The sequence below is a fragment of the Heteronotia binoei genome, chromosome 12 (genome assembly GCF_032191835.1).
Source record: "Heteronotia binoei isolate CCM8104 ecotype False Entrance Well chromosome 12, APGP_CSIRO_Hbin_v1, whole genome shotgun sequence".
Taxonomy (NCBI): domain Eukaryota; kingdom Metazoa; phylum Chordata; class Lepidosauria; order Squamata; family Gekkonidae; genus Heteronotia; species Heteronotia binoei.
Window position 1 is genome coordinate 2,319,038 of NC_083234.1, and position 20,072 is coordinate 2,339,109.

The 20,072-nt window shown below is 52.7% G+C and overlaps 2 protein-coding genes across 5 annotated transcripts in view; one reads left to right on the forward strand and one right to left on the reverse strand.

Annotated features, from left to right (window-relative positions):
• Positions 1–1,315: 1,315 nt before the first annotated feature.
• Positions 1,316–8,530, reverse strand: PAFAH1B2 (platelet activating factor acetylhydrolase 1b catalytic subunit 2). The gene is made up of 6 exons (XM_060250994.1): positions 8,377–8,530; positions 7,867–7,954; positions 5,956–6,045; positions 5,295–5,411; positions 4,877–4,999; positions 1,316–4,089 (listed from the first exon to the last, which is right to left on the reverse strand). Exons 1-6 carry the CDS (start codon positions 8,400–8,402, stop codon positions 3,811–3,813), a joined length of 723 nt encoding a protein of 240 aa, XP_060106977.1. The 5' UTR covers positions 8,403–8,530; the 3' UTR covers positions 1,316–3,810.
• A 9,460-nt stretch (positions 8,531–17,990) lies between these two features.
• Positions 17,991–20,072, forward strand: part of SIK3 (SIK family kinase 3) — a 110,663-nt gene continuing 108,581 nt past the window's right edge. For 3 of the 4 annotated variants that reach the window (XM_060250921.1, XM_060250922.1, XM_060250923.1), the window contains exon 1: positions 17,991–18,143. The gene's annotated coding sequence lies outside the window, so the exon portion shown is untranslated. The remainder of the gene's footprint in view (positions 18,144–20,072) is intronic. The other variant, XM_060250920.1, reaches the window with a different exon arrangement.

The following is a 20,072-nucleotide window of genomic DNA, read 5'->3' on the forward strand; positions in this document are numbered from 1 at the left end:
CGCCGCCGCCGCCGCCGCCGCCGCCGCCAGCCCCGCCAGCAGCCCCAGCAGCCCCGGCGCGCCCCGCATCGCCCGCCCCGGCTCCCTTCCTGCCTGCCTGCCTGCCTGCCAGGCTGCGCTCGCCACGTCAGGGGAGAGGGAGGCGCGTCCTCCCCGCGCCCGCCCCCTTGGCCTTCGGCGCCGGGACGCGCACGCCAGCCAGGCGGCCGCCCTCCGGCGCGGGAGAGGCTGGACGGGGCGGGCCAGCAGCGGGCTCAAGGCGAGGCGCCAACAGAGGAGGAGGAGGCGGAGGAGGTTTGCCTTGCAGCCCTGGGGGAGCGGGGGGGGGGCTCCCGTCCATCTACTGACCAGGCCTGACCCTTCGGGCCCCCAGGCCAAGGGAGGGCCTTTTTGCACGCAGGCCCTGGGCTCCCTTGCTCCTAACCTCGGCCTGCCCTGCCCTGCCCAGCTCCCACCATCCTCGCCCCTGCCAGTGCTTGGAAGATGCTTCAGTAGCGGGCTGGGTGGGTGGCTGTGGGCGCCTGCTAAAGGAGAGCTCCAAGGGCGCACCAGAGAGAGCCCTGCGGCCCACTGCCCAAGGAGGACAAGCCCGAGGGGTGGGGGGAATGCCTGAAGCACAAGCCTGCTTTTCTGCAGTCACGGAATTTAGTTTGACTGAATGTGAACTGTGTTCTGGGGGGCTTTTTCTTTACTGTGCCACCACCATCAGTGGCAGAAGGTGGGCAGCCCTTGGGTCCTTCACCAGGGGCAACGGGGGTCCTCCAGGCCTCAGCTCCATCATTCCTTCACACTGCACTCAGCACAGTGAGTGCCTCCCCTTGCATGCCATCCTGCGCACTCGCTGGGCTCCATCCCAGTTGCCACCACTTTCTAGAGCTTGACACCCCCCCCCCCCATCTCTTGGGATCGGCCATGTCAGTCTCTGCCGCAAACACAGAGCTGACTGAGGTCACAAAACAGGCACTCTGTTCCATAAACTGAACTGAATCTGCACAGTCAACACCAAGCGGAAGTAACACTTTTTGATTCTGGAGGAAGTTTTGCTCCTGAAACTCATTACAAACCTCTGGAGCAGCTGTAAGCCACTGATGCACACAAACGCAGCCTCTCTCTGTGCCTTTTGGGACCAGCCAAAACTAAGTGGATGTCCTCTGCCAGCCACTAGCCGACAGGCTTTTTCAGCAGCATGGACTGTCGCATCCCTGATCCATGGGCACTCACACAGGGTTATTAATACAACTTGAGAGGCCTTCAGAGTGCAGTCCCAAGCAGCCTCACCCTCTTCCACACAAATGAGACAGACACCAAGAAGCAGTCACTGGTGAAACATACATTTATATTGAAATATGCACTAAAGAGGGCACGCTACCGGTCATCCATGCCATCTTGCCAAAGCAGAATCATTGCTGTTGCAGGGCGGGAGTGGAGAGTCCAGTCAGCTACTCCTGTAAGGGGTGGGGAGAGCACACTCCCTCCCAGCAGCAAAGCAGGGGTTCCGTTGCATCCCCACAACTTGAAGCAAGCAAGCTGCTGGCCTGCACAATTCCCTCTGCAGGCCCCCAGTTACAGCCACATACGCATTACAAGACAACAATCTCTAACCTTTGTTTCACACTTTCCTTTGCTGCAATAAATATAAAATTGGCAATGCTCCTACACCACGGGACAAACAAGATTCCGGGCTGCAGCACACGACAGAAACAGCAACAAGACTAAAGAAAGGATCTGACTAAAAGCTCAACAAGCTGGGGAGAGGGAGAGCAGCAGCTTCCGAGGAGCAGACAGAACAACTTCTCCACATTTCCCAGGATCATGACCCCTGGCAGCTACTGAGGAGCATGACCCAGATGGCTGGCACTGGTGGAGGCCGACAGAAATCCAAGAGACACTGCTTGTTTGAGTAGCCAGAGGGGGCGCTGCTGCCACATCTCCCAGTCATGCTGAGGGCAAAATGCCTTCTTGGCGAGAGGGCAGTGCCCTACTTCTGGGGAGGAGACAGGACAGCATGTCGGGCAAATGGCAAACTGCAGGGAAGTTGGGCTCAGCTGAGCCAGGCACTGTGCCAAGACTGTGGGGCCCTCTTAGCTCGCCCTTTTCGAGCTTCTCAGCCAAAGACAGATGGCTCTGGGTGCCTTACAGCTTTTCATCAGCTGGCCAGCTCATGTGAAGGGAATGCCACATAGTTCTAGGGAAAGCATCCCCTTTGCTACCAAAGGCCCAACGCCTCTGCAGCAGTCAGCTGGCTCCATCTTGGCTGCCCTCAGCTTCCTCCTCAAATCCTGCCCTGTAGGGCTTTGGCATGCCAAGATTCTAAGACTAAAGAATGCCCGGGGCACTTTTGGGATTCTCCTGTTTATGGTGGAGAAAGTCTGCAATGCAAGAAGAGATGAGACAAACAATAGGGAGGCTCCTACTTGGAAGCCACCAGGGAAGGACAAAGGGCAGAGGAAATGCTCATGTGTGGCACCCCCTTGTACATGGAGGAAGCATTTTTATAACAGAAGCAGCCACAGAAGTTGCAAGCACAAAACCTTCTTTTGGGGGCGGGGTGAGAAGGCACATGTTTGTGCTGTGATTGACGGGCAAAGACTCAACTGCTGATGTTGCTTAGCTGACTCAAAAACAAACGAGAGATCTGAAAGTTGCTGTCCTTTGTGGGGAAAAATAGTTAATTAAGGCTTTATGCCCTTGCTAACCTCTGTCTCCTAAAAACACTCAGCCTTCTTGTAGGGTCCCTAAAAGCTGGCTACTCTCCCCACAGCTCCCTCTACTGAAGGGGAAGCACGGTCAGGTTGGGAGGGGGAAAGGACGCGACACGATTTGGCCCTCTATGGTCAGAGGCCTCACCGGCTTGAATAAAATGCTTGTACAAGACAGGCAGACACAACAAAGAAACCTACACCTTGGGATACACAAACCTTTTGCCTTTTTCAGGCCAGGTGAGAACGGAAAGGACTACAGGTTATTATACCTTGAGAAGAAAAGTAACAGTCATTTGCATTTTGCCATTTTTCTTTTTTTAAAAAGTGAAAACAACAAACACGAGCAGTTTCGCACAGCATTCTGCAGCACACGACATCACAGCGAGAGGAAATGTCAGTTTTAGAGCTGGGGGTGGGGAATGGCTTGTTCAGCTGGGCTGCAAAACTACAGGCGGGCCTTTTAAAAGCTGGGAATGTAATACCAAAACACAGACGAGGGATCAGCTTTCCCAAGGATGCTCAACTGGACAACCTCACCTGTCTTCACCACACAAAAGGGAAATGGCATCCAGCAAGCCAGAGAAAACCAATGGGGTTAGGACTGCTTTAGATGAGCTCATTTGCTGAACACTTCTCATCTAAAAGTGTCACAGAAATGTTATCACTGGGGTTTGTTTGGCTGTCGCTCCTGCCAAAGCCAGAAAGCCATTCCGGCTGTTAAAGAAACTGCTGTTTTGGGTTCAGAGAGCAGTCTGTGAGTGTAAATAGTGGGCTAAGACAGAGAGAGTCTTAAAGGAAGTTGAAATATGCCTGGCAAAACACCAAGGGGGGAAAACTGGCAGTGAGGAGGAAAGTTAAGGATGCTTGCACCCTAAACAAACAACTGAAAAGTAAAATCCTTCTGTGGTCAATTTCACCCTGCGGGTAAATGACTTTCTTGGTGGAGCCAGATGCCATTACACCAGCTTCCCCCCTTCCAATGCTCAACACAACACCCGGTAACATTCAACAATGGAAAAGTGCTTTGAGTAAGGAGGATTCTGTAGTGCCAGGGTGAAGAACTGCGCTGGTGGGGCTGGGATGCCATTAACCCTGCTGGGGCTGGTGCTCAGGCCAGCATTGCCTGCTTCTCTTCAGGGGTCTCCTCCAGCAGCTGCATGATCAGTTCATGGAGGGGCTTGCAGATCTTGGAGTAGCCAGCACCCGTTAGATGCAGAAAATCAAACATGTCATGGCAGGAGATGGTGCCATCTGAATGCACAAAGCCCACATCCACGTCCAGCAGCTGAACATTGGAGAGCTTGGGCAACGAGGCCTTCAGGAGCTGGTTCACCCTGCTGTTCTTCTCCCGCAGTGGGTTTGGCTTCTCACCACGTGGTAACAAGCCCTGGAGGGAGGAAAGGTGACAGGAAGGAAACAAGAGACACTTCAGCGGGCGCCCTGGCTTCTCCTACTGCAAGGATCCCATTCTGAGCTTAACACACCACCCACTACTTGGAAATCCATCCCACCCTCTCTCTATACACTGGTAATGCCCTGTGAACCACATATATCCCTCTTCGAAGCACCTAAAACTTTTATTCTGCATGTACTCTGAAAGAGGGCAGAGATGGTTCCCCTTTAGAGTTGCTATTCCCTTCCACTCTATTATTTTTTTAGAAAAGGATTATTTTGATTATTGCAACGTACTCCCACCAGTCTTAACGTTCTCAGCACACAACGTAGCACGATCAGAGCAAGAAAGGGATGTTTATTATTACTTATGCTCACTTTTCTAAAAATGAATTCTCATGCCACAATAAGAAGCCTACTTTCCTTCTACTTTCTAACTTGGCATGACCCAGAAACAGTTCTTCTCAGTTATAAAATAGTTTCCTCCCACAAGGTGGGACAGCCTTTCATTCCTGGTCAAGGATCCTCTCCCTGAAGCCCAAGAGAGAGTTTCTTTCCCAGAAGAAACTGCAGCTCAGGGCAGGCACCCACCCCTCCTCCCATTGACTTAAATGAAAGGCTTTATGGACCTACTTCCTGGAGAATTCCTCAGACAGGAAGCAGCAGCCTCTATACAGCACTTTCCCACTCACAATGTTACAGTTTGTCTTGATGGAAGGGTACCGGCAAAAGACGTGCAATGTCAAGAGGGCTGCCAGTTCCCAGAGCACAGCTACACATACCAGTACAATAATCTTGGCCTGGGGCTGACGCACATTGATCAATCTCACAATGGCTTCTATTCCACCAGCTACTTCCTCTGCTGTGTTTTCATGGTTGTTTGTTCCAACCCAAAGAACAATAACCTGGGGAAGAGAAAAAAATTAAGAGTTAAAGTGGGGAGTGATTCCTGCATTATAATGCCTCACACGGAAGGAAGAAAAAGAACACACTGCTCAGGGCCCTCACAGCCCTGTCTCATTGCATGTCATCCTTCACAGACTATGGAAGTAAATAATACAAACAGACCCACACAGGTGAGAAATAAGTGTTTATAAACACAAAGCATTTATAAATATGTGCTCGGGCTGGCTTGCAAACTGGGTCTTTGGAGAAGAGTGGAGTTCTACATACATACACATGCTCAGCACCTGTGTTTACCTTGGGTTTAATATTTTCCAGTTCACCATTCTTCAGTCTCCACAAAACATGTCCTGTTGTGTCCCCTCCAATCCCAAAATTCAATGCATGTAGTGGTGAAAAGAGCTTTCGCCAAATCTGTAACCAGAAATCAGTTCACTATGTTAGATAACCTTTGAACTAAACAAAGGAGAGTATTTCACTCAAAACATTCAAAAGATAAAATATTCAGATCCAGTAATGTTTTAATGTTGAAATGGATCAGATTATTGTCCCCTAGTGTGCAAGATCAGAGCAGTTTGGCACAAGAAAATAATTCTGAAATTAAGGAAAAGGAGAGATGGGGAAAACAGTGGTGTACATGATAAGGCAATATCAGGCCAACCAGGGTTACAAGGCCTAATCAAAACAAAATCTAGCACCCCTAGGATCTGCTGAGATATTCACTACCCCACATAAGGAACTCACTTTTGCTCATGATCAGTGGTATCAGATCAGACCACAGTCCTCTAGTCCAGCATTCTTTGCAAAAATCTCAAGAACCCAAGTGTAGTGAGCTAACTATCATAGTTTACTTTCTGCCAACTCCTATGAAAACTAGTCTCAGAACTACATGCAGCCGGGGAAACCACCTTTCACATCTCTCTAGCTTCAGAGATCTACCTCCTACCCCTCACAGTACCTCATACTGCTGTAGCAGCTGCACCATGGAGTCTCCAACAAACAGCACATCTGGTTCCTTGTCCTTGCAGTCCAAAACAAATCGGTTATGCTGGAGAAAAGAAGCACCAAAATTAAGGGACAAATCCCACCAGCTCACTTGCACAAGAAAAGAATGACTTCAGTAGCCTTCTGCCCTATCATCCACACCTCCTCACCTACAATGCCCACTCCACAACCCCATGTGGTAGGAGGTAGGGAAATGTGTGTATGGCACCAGAATTCTGGGATGTTAGGAGTACATCCTAGACCCTTGCCAGTCCGGCTTTCGCCCGGGTCATGGGACGGGGACAGTACTGGTCGCCCTGGTAGATGATCTCCAACGGCATCTGGATCGGGGCGGTGTGGCGGTGCTGATGCTGTTAGATCTGTCGGCCGCGTTCGACACGGTCGACCATCGGCTACTGACCCGCCGCCTCGCCGATATAGGGGTGAGGGGGTCTGCCTTACAATGGCTCTCCTCCTTCCTCGAGGATCGGGGACAAAGGGTGGCAATTGGTGGCGAGCGGTCCCGGAGGCGCACACTGGATTGTGGAGTGCCTCAAGGGGCAGTCCTCTCACCAATGTTATTCAATATCTACATGCGCCCTCTTGCCCAGATTGCCAGGAGATATGGACTTGGGTGCCACCAATATGCAGATGACACCCAACTCTATCTGCTGATGGACGGCCGGCCTGGCCGCGTCCCTGAAAATTTAGACCGGGCCTTGCAGGATATGGCAATGTGGTTGAGGGGGAGCGGGCTGAAATTGAATCCAGCGAAGACAGAAGTCCTTTGTCTGGGTCGGGGCGCCCGGGAAGGGGAAATACCTCTCCCGGTCTTCGACGGGGCGCCGCTGAAAGCGGCGCACTGGGTTAGGAGTCTGGGAGTCTTACTGGAGCCTTCTTTATCAATGGAGGCCCAGATTGCAGCCACTTCCAAGTCAGCCTTTTTTCACCTGAGGCGGGCAAGGCAGTTGGCTCCCTTCCTAGAGCGCCAAGACCTGGCAACGGTACTTCACGCAACGGTCACCTCGAGACTGGACTACTGTAATGCCCTCTACATGGGGCTGCCTCTGTACCGAACCCGGAAACTGCAGCTGGTGCAGAACGCAGCGGCCAGACTGTTGTTGGGGCTCCCTAAATGGGAGCACATACAGCCTGGGCTGCGCGAGCTGCACTGGCTGCCAGTTACATACCGGATTCGTTACAAAGTGCTGGTCATCACCTTTAAAGCCCTATATGGTCGAGGACCTGTCTACCTTAGGGACCGTCTCTCCCCATACGAACCCCAGAGAGCACTGAGGTCAGCTGGAAAAAACTTGCTGACCACCCCCGGACCGAAAGAGGTGAAGCTGCAATGCACCCGTAACCGGGCCTTCTCCTCTGTAGCCCCGAACCTATGGAACCAACTTCCAGAGGAAATGCGGGCCCTGCGGGACCTTGAACAATTCCGCAGGGCCTGCAAAACCTTCCTCTTCCGACTGGCTTTCGCTGACGAAGAAAGAAATTGCTAATGATTACCGCCATTATAAAAGCACAATTAGCATTAGCACTTCTATCAATTTAATTAAGTGATTTTAAACTTATCAGAATTTTTAATGTTTAATGTTAATGTAACCTTGTCTTTTGTATAAGGGAAATTGAATGATGTTGTTAGCCGCCCTGAGCCTGCTCCGGCGGGGAGGGCGGGATATAAATAAAATTATCTATCTATCTATCTATCTATCTATCTACATGAGACAAATAATACTCATGTGCATTGTGCTGATCCCAACAAGGCTACCACCTTCTTCCGCAAGCTGCCTCTTCCAGCAGTCCTCAGTCTGCTAAATTAAGAAAAACTGACGCAAACCTGCAGTTCTAACCAATCCAAGTATCACGAGGGCAGTACCTGTGACATCCATCTGTCATCACCCTGAACATCTTCAGCTGCGTGTGGGATTGCAGCTGAGTTTGAGTCACCCTGGCTCATCCTTTCCCTGGGGAGACAGAAATGTTAGTGGCAGAAAGATCTGCAGTCTAAGCAAATGAGTCAAAGCACGCATGTCCGCGCTCCTATCCCGCAGCCGAGAGGTGCACCGCACAGCAGCAAATGCTGGACGCTTCGCACCCCCGCCCCCCCCCCCGGTGCCTACACGGCAGTGGCGAGCGGTGCCCAGCCCGGCGGCGCTTCTGGCGCTCGCACCAGTCCAAGACGCGGGCCAAAAGCATCCACCCGCGCGTGCAAGGATCCTGCGGGCCCCGGACTTCGCTCCAGGGTTGAGCGCTCACTGGAGGCGGCGGGCCCCGTCAGGCCGGTCTCGGGCCGCTCTGCCCGCCGCGGACGCCCCCCGGCCTGTGGGCCGGACCTCAGCTGGGCCCGGGACCCCTCGGCGCGGCCTCGCTCGCTGGGGCGACTCACGCTGGCGGCTCCCCACGAGCCTCCATCCGTCGCGCCTGGCTCGGCCGGGCCTGCCCCTTCCGCGCTCGGTCCTCCGCCCGTTCCTCAGCCAGGAAGGCGGGCGCGCCTCTCCCCCGCCTCCCTCCGCAGCGCGCCTGCGCGGAGGCCTGCCGCCATTTCCGCGCGCCACCGCCAGCCAATCGACGCCGTCCCCCGCGGAAAGTCCCGCCCTCCTGCCCCTCCAGAAGGCGCGCCGCTGCCGCCTCCGCTACGGAAAGCCGGAGTGTCCATCAGGGACGCATGGCGATGACGCCACGCGCGGGGTGTGACGTCAACCGGAGGGGGGGCGCAGCAAGCAAGGGGGCGGATGGAGCCTGCCGGCCGCCGTAGCACCCGCGGGCTACAAAAGGAAGCTGCTCCGCTTCATGCCCGCCTCTCCTACAGAGCTTCCTGTCGGCGGCCGCGGTCCGGAGGCGAGGGACAGGCCTGTCCCCGAGAGCCCCGGCCTCACGTCCGGCCCAGGAGCCCGAAGACGGAGGAGCTGCTCGGGAAGGACCGGTGGCAGGGGGACGCCCCGGGGCTGCAAGGCGGCCTCGCTGCTGGGAGTGCTGGGCCCAGAGCTGCAGCCAATGTCAAGGGGGATGGAAAGCGAGTCGTCCTTGAGGGTGTTCACTTGAGGGCGGGGGTGTCAAACATGCAGCCCAAGGGCTGGGTCAGGCCCCCCAGCCTGTCATCTGCTTCCTTCTGCATCTGCAAATATTAATGATACCAAATATCACACAAATCACTCTATTCTGTAAGTCAAGACTTGATTTAAAAAAATAATTCATAACAGAATGTCTTGACCATTATATAATTTTTTAGAAAAGTCTGCTTGTGGAAAAAGCAATGCTATGCGAAATGTGAGTGATCAGTAGCAACCAAGTAAGGACACTTTATCCTTGTGAGCCTGTCTTCTGCTGGATGTGGACTCCACTTATGGTATCTGGTTGAATATAGAGTAATGTGTCCTGTTATAAAGACTATGTGACGCACGTTTTGCTACTTAGAAGACTGTTTAGCCCCTCCTGCCTGTGGACTATTTCTGTGATATTTACTTTGGTTATGAGACCCCACATGCTTCTTTCATTGCTTCTGAAATGGTTTAATACCAAAGTGATTTGTAATAAGAGAAGGAGACCTTATATATTGTTTCTACTTCATTAATCACATGACACAGTTGTTTGTTTTTTCTGCTTCTTACTAGCAGCAGCTGAGGTGAGAGAGTGAGATTACAAAGTGCCCAGTGGGCAGCGAGCCGGCTATAGAGAAAGGGAAGCAAAATCACCATCACCTCTCTGCTGTGGGCAGCTTGCTGTTTTTCTGAGTGATGGAGCAATCAGCTTCCTGTCCCTCTGGAAGCACCCAGGATTGGAGCTGCAAGAAGAGTGCAGAGGCTGGGGAAGAAGGGTTGTTACTTCTGCCTCTGGCTCGGGGAGGCTGGCAGCTCCAGTCCCTGTGGCTGTTTCAAGGCAGGAGCCACTTGCTTAGCACAAATCCTGCTGGGCAATGGCCTGGGGGCTTCTTGGGAACAAGTATGGTGCTCAGAAGACCCACACGTTTATTAAATTTTTTAGTTGCCACTCACCCAAAGGGTCTCGTGAGGTCTTACAACATTAAAATAAATAAGGTAAAAACATTAAAACATAACGGATATAAAATAATAACATTAAAATACGTGGCTATCACCATTAAAACAACCCAGACATGGTTACTCTCCAAAGTGCAATCCAAACAATTCAGCTTTGCATGCCCTGTGCAATCTAAAGTCTGGTGGGGTACAGGTGACATCCAAGAGTGCATTCCACAGGTTAGGGGCCACAACTGAGAAGGCCCTTCTCTTGGTGACAGCTAACCAAGTCATCCTGCAAGAGGACCCTAGACGATGACTGAAGGGAGCAGGGGGCGTTGTAACGGGAGAGGCAGCCCCATAGGGGTAAGGGTCCCAGACCTTTAAAGGCTTTAAAGGTTAACTTCAACACCTTGACTTGGATCCAGAGACTAATTGGTAGCCAGTGCAGCTGCTGCAGAATTGGAGTAATGTGAGCTGATTGTGATGTCCTAGTCAGCACCCGGACAGCTGCACTCTGGACCACCTGCCGTCTCCGGAATGTTTTCAAGAGTACCCCTATGCAGAGCGAATTGCAATAGTCCAACCTGGAGGAGACCGTTGTATGGATCGATGTGGCAAGGTCTGATGAATAAGCCAGCTGATGGTTCTGTACAGAGTCTACCGCTGTTAGCTGGACACCATTGAGCTGGATCTTTCAAGTAGCAGCTCAGTCTTTCCCAGTCACGTGACTTCCATCTTGGATGGATGCAACTTCAGTCAGCTTCCCTGTAACTATTGTATTACCCCATCCAGGCCCTAGGCTAGTGCCAAGAGTCTGCTGCTGGCTGCTTCTCCAGCAGAGGAAGAGCTGTGTCAGCATCTTGGTGGCCGCCGACTCCAAACTTCCTGGCAAGAGGGTGACAGCACAGGTGTCTTCTGAGCCCCTGACTGAGTTGTGGAGGAAGAGAGTCTCCAACATCATCCTTTGGAATGTTCTTATAAGCATTTTGGAAGAAGCTGGCCACTGTTTCCTGTGTGTAGGAAGCACTTGTTTGTTTGCAGATTTAAGCCTCTCTTCCCTCCCCACCATCAGAACCCAAAAACAGCTTACATCTTTCTCCCCTCCTGTCATGGACTGCCCTGGGTTAGCATGGGAGGAGGAGTCTTCATCAGAGGAGGAGGAGGTCCTGCCCCCGAGCCCCAGCCTGGCAGAGGGTCCCTGGGAGACAGATGTCTCCATGCCTCCACCAGGAGAACCTTTGCTGCCCCTGAGCCAGCAGGCCCCAGCATGGACCTGCCTCCCCTTAGGAGAAGAGGAGGGGAAGAGCCAGGGCTGGGGACCACTCCAGATCCTGGGCCTGGGGTAGGAATGTGCACCCAGAAGCCTCCCCTCTGCTAAGGAAGCCCCAGAAGAAAACAATGAGTTGCTGTGGGATCTGGGCCCTGCTCCTTCTCAGGAGTTGAGGAGCTGACTCAGCTTGCCAGAGGAGTCTCATACTGGGCCCAGCAGCCCCTGGAGGGAGATTTCTTCAATGAGGCTGGAGCCAGTGTGGGATTGGCCTGTCTGCAGTCCTGTTGATTAGCCTACCAGCTGCTGGGTTTGAGGGCTGACTGGCTCTAAGCATGGAACTAGTGAAGCTAGTACTGGCTTTAGCACTGCCGTGCAGGGACACTTCTATGCACTCCAGTCGTTAGGAAGAGGTGCCAAGGTTCCCCTTCAAAATACAGGGTTCCAGAGAACTGGTGATCTCCAACATGAAGAGAATTCCAGGTAGATACCTCAGTGCAAAAGTTCAGTTCTGCACAGATTCATTTAGCCAACTGCTGCATTCACTTTCAGAGTTTCTTGGTTCTTTCAAAGGTGGCAGGACTGAACTTCTCTGTCTTATGTGTCGAAGCTTCCAGGATGGCTTAATACTGCTGTTGTGTCCTGCTGGCCTGGAGGCCTGAGCCGCCCCCCCCCCCCGTCTCCCTGTGTCAGAAGCAGCTCCCTCTTTTCCCTGCCCACCAAATACTTGAATGCAGAATGCAGGCTGGCCAGGCATCCTTTGCCCCTTGTTCAGGGTGGGCTGAGGGCCACAGGCAGGGCAAGGCAGATGTGTGTCGCTGCCTTCTTTTTCGGTAGGTGGCTAAAGTACACCTGTCTTATTTTCAAGGGAGCTCAGACTCCAGTGTTGCCATTGGCAACAGTTGGACCTCTTGAGGCTGATGCTGCAGTTTCCCTGGGCAACCTCTGCGACAAAGTTCTGCAAAAAAAAAATATTCATGAATAAAAAGTGCAAGTAAAGGGCCTTGGGAAGGAGGAGGTCAGAGCTCCCTGCCTGGCCCAGGAAGGCAAGGAGGGCTGCTCAAAGCAGGGGAGTGCGTGGCTTTAACCTTTTTGCTTTTCTCTGTGCCGTGGAGCAAGTTCTGAAGCAAAAGGAGCAACTTAGCTGTGGTTTTGTCCTGGAAAGTCATGCATGGGCAACCCTGTGAACCAGCAGCTGGCATGGATGGGAGCAGCATGAAGAAGAGAAGGAGCACAGACAGCAATCCCAGGGGATGGCAAACCGGGAGCCATTCCTAATACTTTTGCCGCTTTGCAGCTTCAGAAAGGAAGAAAGCTCAATGTGTCTTTGGCTGTTTCCACAAGGGTGTTTTGCAGCTTTCTTACACCAATGCTCTTTTCAGGAGCATCTGCCTACTGGCATCCTTCTGCTCCTGCTTTTATGTTTCCACTGCTTTGCTGCAGTCCCTCTCAAACCTGGTTTGGTACAATCGTCTTGGAAACCCTGCAGTCTGAATAACTGTATATGCCGTGTGCAGGGCCCGCCCTAGACTGGCACCCTAAGCAAGGCTAATGTCTGCTGATAGGGACACTGAGCCACAGGCGGGTGCTCAGTTCGGTGCCTCCAGACGGCAACTGCCTGGTTTGCCGAGTGGCAGGGCCAGCCCTGGCTGTGTGGCCAGGAAAGGGCTTTTCTGCTGGCCTCATACATGGTCGTGCCGTTTTGCTGGCCTCGCCCACTGTGGGCTTGAAAAAAATGGGAATTGCTAGACTGCTGAAGCATTTTCAGGAATCTGCTGCAAAAGTACTAGTTCCCAGTTTTAATTTAAAAAATAAACATACATCTCTAGCCCATTTTGTTGCAGAGTTGTAAGGATGAAAGTTCAGTCGACACATTTCCCCTTCGAATTTTGCAATAACAAGGTTGCAGACCCGCCAAGGGGAAGGCTGCAGGCCGAGGCCTAGCTCTCAAGAAGGCTGGCAGACCCAAGAGCCTGGAGCTGGAAAACCCGGCGGCTGGCAGACTCCCCCCATTGTGCTCCAAGCAGAACTCCTGGGCATTTGGGGGTGCCGCCTGGGGAGGGAGGTTGGCAGGGGCAGGAGGCAACAGACCCCGCCCTCTCAGAATGCCATGTTCTCCCTGCAAGCACATCTCTGAAGCCCAGTTGTAATTCTGAGAGGGCCAGCCCTAGCTGGAAGTTGGCAACCCTGGCTGTAAGCCGGTTGGTAGGAAAAGCAATGTGCCCCAGTGAGCCATGAAGAAAGAAGACTGCAGATTTATATCCCGCCCTACACTCTGAATCTCAGAGCGGCTCACAATCTCCTTTATCTTCCTCCCCCACGACAGACGCCCTGTGAGGTGGGTGGGGCTGAGAGGGCTCTCACAGCAGCTGCCCTTTCAAGGACAACTCCTATGAGAGCAATGGCTGACCCAAGGCCATTCCAGCAGGTGCAAGTGGAGGAGCAGGAAATCAAACTCGGTTCTCCCAGATGAGAGTCCGCACACTTAACCACTAAAGCAAAGTGGCTCTCTGGTGCTCTGTATGCTGAAGCCATGGGGCAGGGCACTACGTGCTGCTAGAATGATGAGATCTCCAAGGTCAGCATGAGACAATTCTGTTTGGTTTGGCCAACTGAGCTCTAGAAGCCCTGGATGTGTTGCTTACCCAACAGAAGCAGATGCCTACCAGCGGGCAACCAACCTGGTCTGCTGCGGCTTTGGTCCCCCTCCCTCCTGGGAGGTGTTTCAGCTTTCACAAAGAAAGGGTGGGGCGGAGTGTTTATTCCCGTGATGCTAAGGAAGAAGGGGATGGATTGTGTTTCTTGTTCCTCCTTGTTGGATTTTCTGGCCCTGGCACCCCATCTGAGAATTCTGGTGAGTCTGACTGTGTTCGTCTTAAAAGTGCACTTGACTCCTACTTTGTTCTACTGCTTTCTTACTAGCTTGCATTTGTCCTTTGTCCTAAGAAAGGTGCTCTTCAAGCTGTTCCCCAGGGGGCCAACGTGGCTGCATGTTTGTCTGCTCTGGAGAAAACTTCTAGGGCTAGGAGAAGAACCCTAGATGATGGGATTTTTCTTGTTGGGGGGGGGGGGACTGTCCTCCCTTGTTTCTCTAGCAAAAAAACACTTGAAGCCAACCTCCTTCTTTGCTCGTTTGGAAATGTGGGGGTGAGTCTGAGGAGGGTGGTGTTTGGAGAGGAAGCCCAGCAAGGAAGTGATGCCATAGAGCAGGGGTGGCCAACGGTAGCTCTCCAGATGTTTGTTGCCTACAATTCCCATCAGCCCCAACCACTGGCCATGCCGGATCAGGCAGTCCAGGGTTGTAGGCAAAAAACATCTGGAGAGCTACCGTTGGCCACCCCTGCCATATAGTCCACCCACCAAGGCTGCCGTTTCTTCCAGAACTGATCTCTGCAGTCTGGAGGAAGAAAATGTGATTCCAGGAGAACTCCAGGCTCCTTCTGGAGGCTGGCAACCCTCTTAGCCATACATCTTTGGCCTTTTGCTCTCTGCTTTATAAGGGATCAGTGTTCATTTATTTATTATTTTATTTAGGCAATTTCTATTCTGCCCTTTCCCAAAAAGGGCTCAGGGAGGATCACAACATTCTAAAAACAATATATAACAGTTAAAACCAAATCAATGTAACAAGACAATCTGCTAGATCACATATGCTATAAATAGCAGCTCAGTTGGGCACACGTTATATAAACTGAGAGTCTAAAACAGTAGATAGAGTAAAATTCATATTACAGTGGAGATGGTTCCGTAGCATAGGGCCAGCTGATAGAGTAGGACGCCTGCTGCCTCAACCAAAGGCCTGGTGGAATAGCTCCATCTTGCAGGTGGAAAGGTAACAATTCTGTGAGGGCCCGGATCTCTAAAGGGAGCTGATTCCACCAGGCTGGGGCCAAGACTGAAAAAGCCCTGGCCCTGGTTGAGGCAAGTTGGTCGTCCTTTGGGCCAGGGATGGTCAGCAGATGTTGTGTACCAGATTGTAGTGATCTCCGGGGCACATCTGGGGAGAGGCGGTCCCAGGCCATGTAAGGCTTTTAAAGTCAGAACTCAATTGGTAGCCAGTGCAGTTGGCACAGGGTTGGTCAGATGTGTGCCTGCTAGGCACTCCTCTCAACAGACAAGCTGCTGCATTCTGCACCAGCTGGAGTTTCTGGATCAGTCTCAAGGGTAAGCCTACATAGAGTGAGTTACAGTAATCCAACCTGGAAGTGACTGTCGCATGGATCTCTGTAGCTAGGTCTTGGGGGGATAGGCAGGGCACTAGTTGCCTGGCCTGCTGAAGATGATAAAAGGCAGACCGAGAAACTGCTGTGACCTGTGAGGCATCCAGTGTCACTCTCAGACTCTTCACCTTCTGGGCTGGCACAAGAGATGCCACCGTCCAGGGTTGGGAGCTGGATGCCTGACCTTAACCCCCCCTGGCCCAGGATCTCTGTTCTAGCTGGATTAAGTTTCAATTCTGGTGATTAAGTTTCAATTGACTTTGCCTCAACCAACCCACCACAGCTTCTAAGGCCAAGGTCAGATGACCTGGGCGGAGTCTGGGTGGCCATCCATCAACAGATAGAGCTGGGTGTCATCCGCATATTGATGACAACCCAGCCCAAAACCTTGGGCAATCTGGGCAAGGGGCGCATGTAGATGTTAAACATTATTGGTGAGAGATTAGCTTCTTGAGGTACACCACATTCCAGTGGGAGCTGCATGGAGATCGGGTCACCAAGTGTCACCCTTTGTCCCCGACTACAGAGAAAGGAGGAAAACCACTTTAAGACGACCCCCTGAACTCCAATGTGGGTTTTGAGACATGCTGGCTTTTCTGTTTTCAAAGAGAGAGAGAGAGCAGCCCTTGTTTCTTCAGCCAGCATGTATCACTGCAGCCTAAGAGCTCCTGGCAGTGGGTGTGGTCACTGTCTGCATAACAGCTCAAGTCCATTGCAGACTGCGGTACTGAGACTTTCAGCATTTATTGATCTCAACGTTCTGGCTTTGCCTTGCCCTGATGTGGATAGTCCAGGGTAGCTAGATACTGTCGGATCTCAGAAGCTGTCAGTATTTGGATGGGAGATTCCCATGGAATGTAAAGGTCATGACAGAGGCAGGCAGTGGCAAACGCACCCCTGAAGGTCTCTCGCCTTGAAAGTCCTGTGGGGTCTGCATAAGTGAACTGCAGCTTGAGGGCCCTTCTCACCACTGACCCTGCCTGTCTCACCATCCAGGATGCTTCAAGTGGGACTGGAATGGACTTCTTGGATGAGGCCTTAATTCCCTTCAAAGTCTTGCCTAAACGATGAGTGACCCTGCAGTGCGTTGCAAAACCAGACCATGGGGGCTCCCCTCACTTCATCCAGGAGGCCCTTCCATTGGCTTGAGATGCCACCCCAAAGGCTGCGGCTGGCCCAGTCACAGACCAGAGGGACTTTAGGGAGAGCACTGATAGGAGGAACTCTTGAGAGGCTCTGAGTGATGTAGGCGCTCTCCCCCCGCCCCCCGCTTGACAGGCCCAACAATATCTTTCATTCCTCCCACGCACCTTTGTCCCTAGAACTGTAGAATCACAGGATGAGCCTAGAGCATCCCTGACAAGTGTTTGTCCAGCCAGTGAGGGGGAGCTCCCCACCAGTGTTCCCTCTGAGCTCAGTTAGTGTGAGCTAACTCACAGATTTTTAGCCTCCAGCTCACACGTTTTTGTCATAGCTCAGGAAGGATGACCTCAGAGCACACTAATTTATGCAGGAGCTCACAACTTTAATGCCAGTAGCTCACAAGGCAGAATTTTTGCTCACAAAACTCTGTAGCTTAGAGGGAACATTGCGTCACCACCTCCCTCAGTAGCTGATCCCACTGCTGAATAACACTGACTTTAAAAATGTTTTTCCTAATATCCATCTGGTACTTTCCCACCCTTAATTTAGGGCCATTCTAGTGAGTCCTGCCCTCCTCTAAGTGACACCCCTTCAGAGACTTAACGAGAGCAATCGTGTCCTCCCCCCACCCACCTCCTCTTCTCCAGACCGAAGTCCCTCAGCCTTTCCTTATCGGACTTGGTCTCCAGGCCCCTGGTCATCCTCCTTGCTCTTTCTTTTTGCTCGGTGTCCAGGTCTGAGTGACAAAGATTCTGGGGGTGGAAAAAGTTGCTGGTAAGCTCATGACTTGTCTTAATGAAGATCTTGCATTATTTTGGCTGCCCCCAGTCCCCCAGGGCGGCTTCGCACGGGGCTGGTTTGCACCGCGGCAAGTTCGGGAAAAGCTGCTTTGCTAAAAGTGCCGGAAGAGGTCTCGGTGCTTTTGCAGCCAGGCTGCTGCAGAGACTCCCGGAGGGGGGCAAAGCTTGCTTGGGCTGCTCCGAATCAAGGGCACTGCTTGACGGGTCTTTCGGGGCAAGAAGCGAGGGCGAACGTCTGAGGACGCGCAGCCTCTTCTCGCCCCGGGGACCGAGTCCGTTGCGCCTGCGCGGAGGGATCAGCCGAGGCTGAGCCGGGCAGCGGTTTTGTCCCTTCCCGCTCCCCGTCGACGTCAGGCGCGTCCCCTCCTCCCCGGCCAATCGGAGCGGCGCTTCCCTTTTGCGTCAGAGCCGCGGCTCAGGGTCGCGCGCTCCTCCTCCGCCCGGTTGCCATGGCGGCGGCTGCGGCTCCGCCCCCGTGCGGATGAGCTCACGCGGTGCCGCAGCCCCGGGAGGAGGGGGAGGGGCGGCTGCTCCCTCACAACAAGATGGCGGCGGCGGCGGCTGCAGCGGCCGGCGCCCCCCCCTGCCCCTCCGCCTCCCCCGCCGCGCCCCCGCCCGCCCCGCCGCCCGCCGCGCCCCGCCCGCCCGGCCCCGCGCGCATCGGCTACTACGAGGTGGAGCGCACCATCGGCAAGGGCAACTTCGCCGTCGTCAAGCTGGCCACGCACCTCGTCACGCGCGCCAAGGTGAGCCCCCCGCCCCGGTCACCTTCTTTGCGGGCCTCTCCTCGAGGGGAGGATGGGTCACGGGGCGGGGGGACGCGTCAAGGCGCCTGGGCAGCTCCCTCCCGGTGGGCACCGGTGCTCTTGGCCCGCTGCAGCAAGTTCGGCTCTGAGACTTCAGCACTGGCTTGCTGCCGAGGGAACCAAGCCCTTCCCATTTAGATGACTTGAGAGTAGGCTTCGAGTGCGGCTGCTGTAGAAGAACGGGAGCGGGCAAAGTGAAGGTGGGCTTCCTGAATCGCCCGAGCTTTCCCTTTCCTGCTGCAGTTCGAAGACCTCAGAGCCGTGGGGATTTCCCCTGCAGTGCCTCTGGTGGTTTGGGGGGGATTCCAGACCGTGGAAGCTTGTTGGCTGAGCAACCACCGTGTCTCTCTCCCCTTAAAATGAGGCTGTATTCCACTTCTGTATGGGGGGCTTGGTTGGAGAAATTCTCTAGAGGCTTGTGGTGCTAGTTGCAGGATGACATCAAAATGGCTCATGGGCCTGTTGATTCAGCTCTGCCAGGGGTTGGAATTGAACAGTTGTCCCTCCAGAGACACCTGCATTCTGAGAATATTTAGTCTGACCTGAGTGCTCAGTTCAGTGGAGAGTGCATTGCTGTTTCCTGAAGACAAAACTCTGACCTGAGACCTCAAAGCATGTTGACAGAGGAGTGGGATGAGGAGGTGGAGCATCCAATGCCTCTCAAAACTGTAGCGAAACAGTTCCCAAGTCATTTCAGTTTACCTTACTGTTTGGAGAAGGAGGGGCCCTGGTGCCTTTGCAGGGTCCCGTCTTGCTTTTTCTCTGCTCGTTATTGGACGCCATCACTGCAGTGAATCAGAAATGCCTGACTGGCTGCAAATTAATGTGGAAACAAACGCACAATTGTTTGCAGAGTCCACTGAAGAGCCCAAAGAGTTGAGCAAATAGGAAACCCCCCTGTTTTAGGATGGCTGTCAGTGTCTGCAAAGGAGTCTCTCTGGGGCTTGGCTGTTGGACTTGACTGATCCAGTGTGGAGAGATCTCCCCGGTTCATGTTCTGCTTTCAACAGTAGTCATGGAGAAGCCGAGTAATCTGACTGTAACTAAGCAGCCCTTCCTGGTAACAGCCTGTCGTCTTTTGGTAAAGCAGCTGAAGCCCTTAATTTTATTTGGAGCATATTGTAAGAACCCCAAGGAGAATCTAACAGGGCAGTTGTTTGAATCCTGTGGCACACAAAGGGAGCTGCTGTTTTTCCACACTGAGCATTATTTTAGAGATGCAGACAAGGGGGTGTACATCTTTACTGGCCCAACCTAACTATTAAAAATTCACAGAATTCTTTGCTAGATATTTTTGAGACTCAGTTTCCTCCATGAAAGATTCAGTGCTCTTTGGTGAGACTGAAGTTCACTGTCTCCTTATCTTCAGTTTCCATGTTTTTGAGGAATGTGTTTGGTTCTCTGCCTGACAAGGTTACTTCTGAGAACAGGTCCGGAAGTCATTCTGGATAGCTTTGTTCTATTGCTTTGGTTGTTTCAAAATGGAGCAGAAGCTTCAGTCTTCTCTGTAAATATGTGGGAGTGATTCCATTTGTCTAGTGCATTTTTGCTGACATAGGAGACCTGTTTGTGAAATTCAGCATTGGGGGGAGGGCATGCTGACAAATGGGTATTATTCCCTGAAAATGGCAGTCATGGTTTCATTCTGTGCAGGACACTGTTTGTGTCATAAAAATGGTTGTGTGTGTACAGCTGGGGATGTCGTGTAACTTTGGGTTTATGACCAGAAAGCTATTAGCCAGGTAAGGACCCAGTTTGTTTCTGAGTTGAGAGAATTGTCCTGCAGGTGTTTCTACCTTTCCTGTGTTCTTCTACTTCATTCCCCATTCACATACTGGTGTTGCAGGCAATGTTCCCTCTAAGCTGCAG

Bases quoted from the DNA above. Each gene is read 5' to 3' on its own strand.
- PAFAH1B2 (XM_060250994.1), bottom strand. From the start codon at position 8,402: ATGGAGGCTCGTGGGGAGCCGCCAGC. The intron at 7,955-8,376 runs GTGAGTCGCCCC...CTGTCTCCCCAG, and splicing joins GCTCGTGGGGAGCCGCCAGC to GGAAAGGATGAGCCAGGGTG. The intron at 5,412-5,955 runs GTACTGTGAGGG...TTCTGGTTACAG, and splicing joins AGCTGCTACAGCAGTATGAG to ATTTGGCGAAAGCTCTTTTC.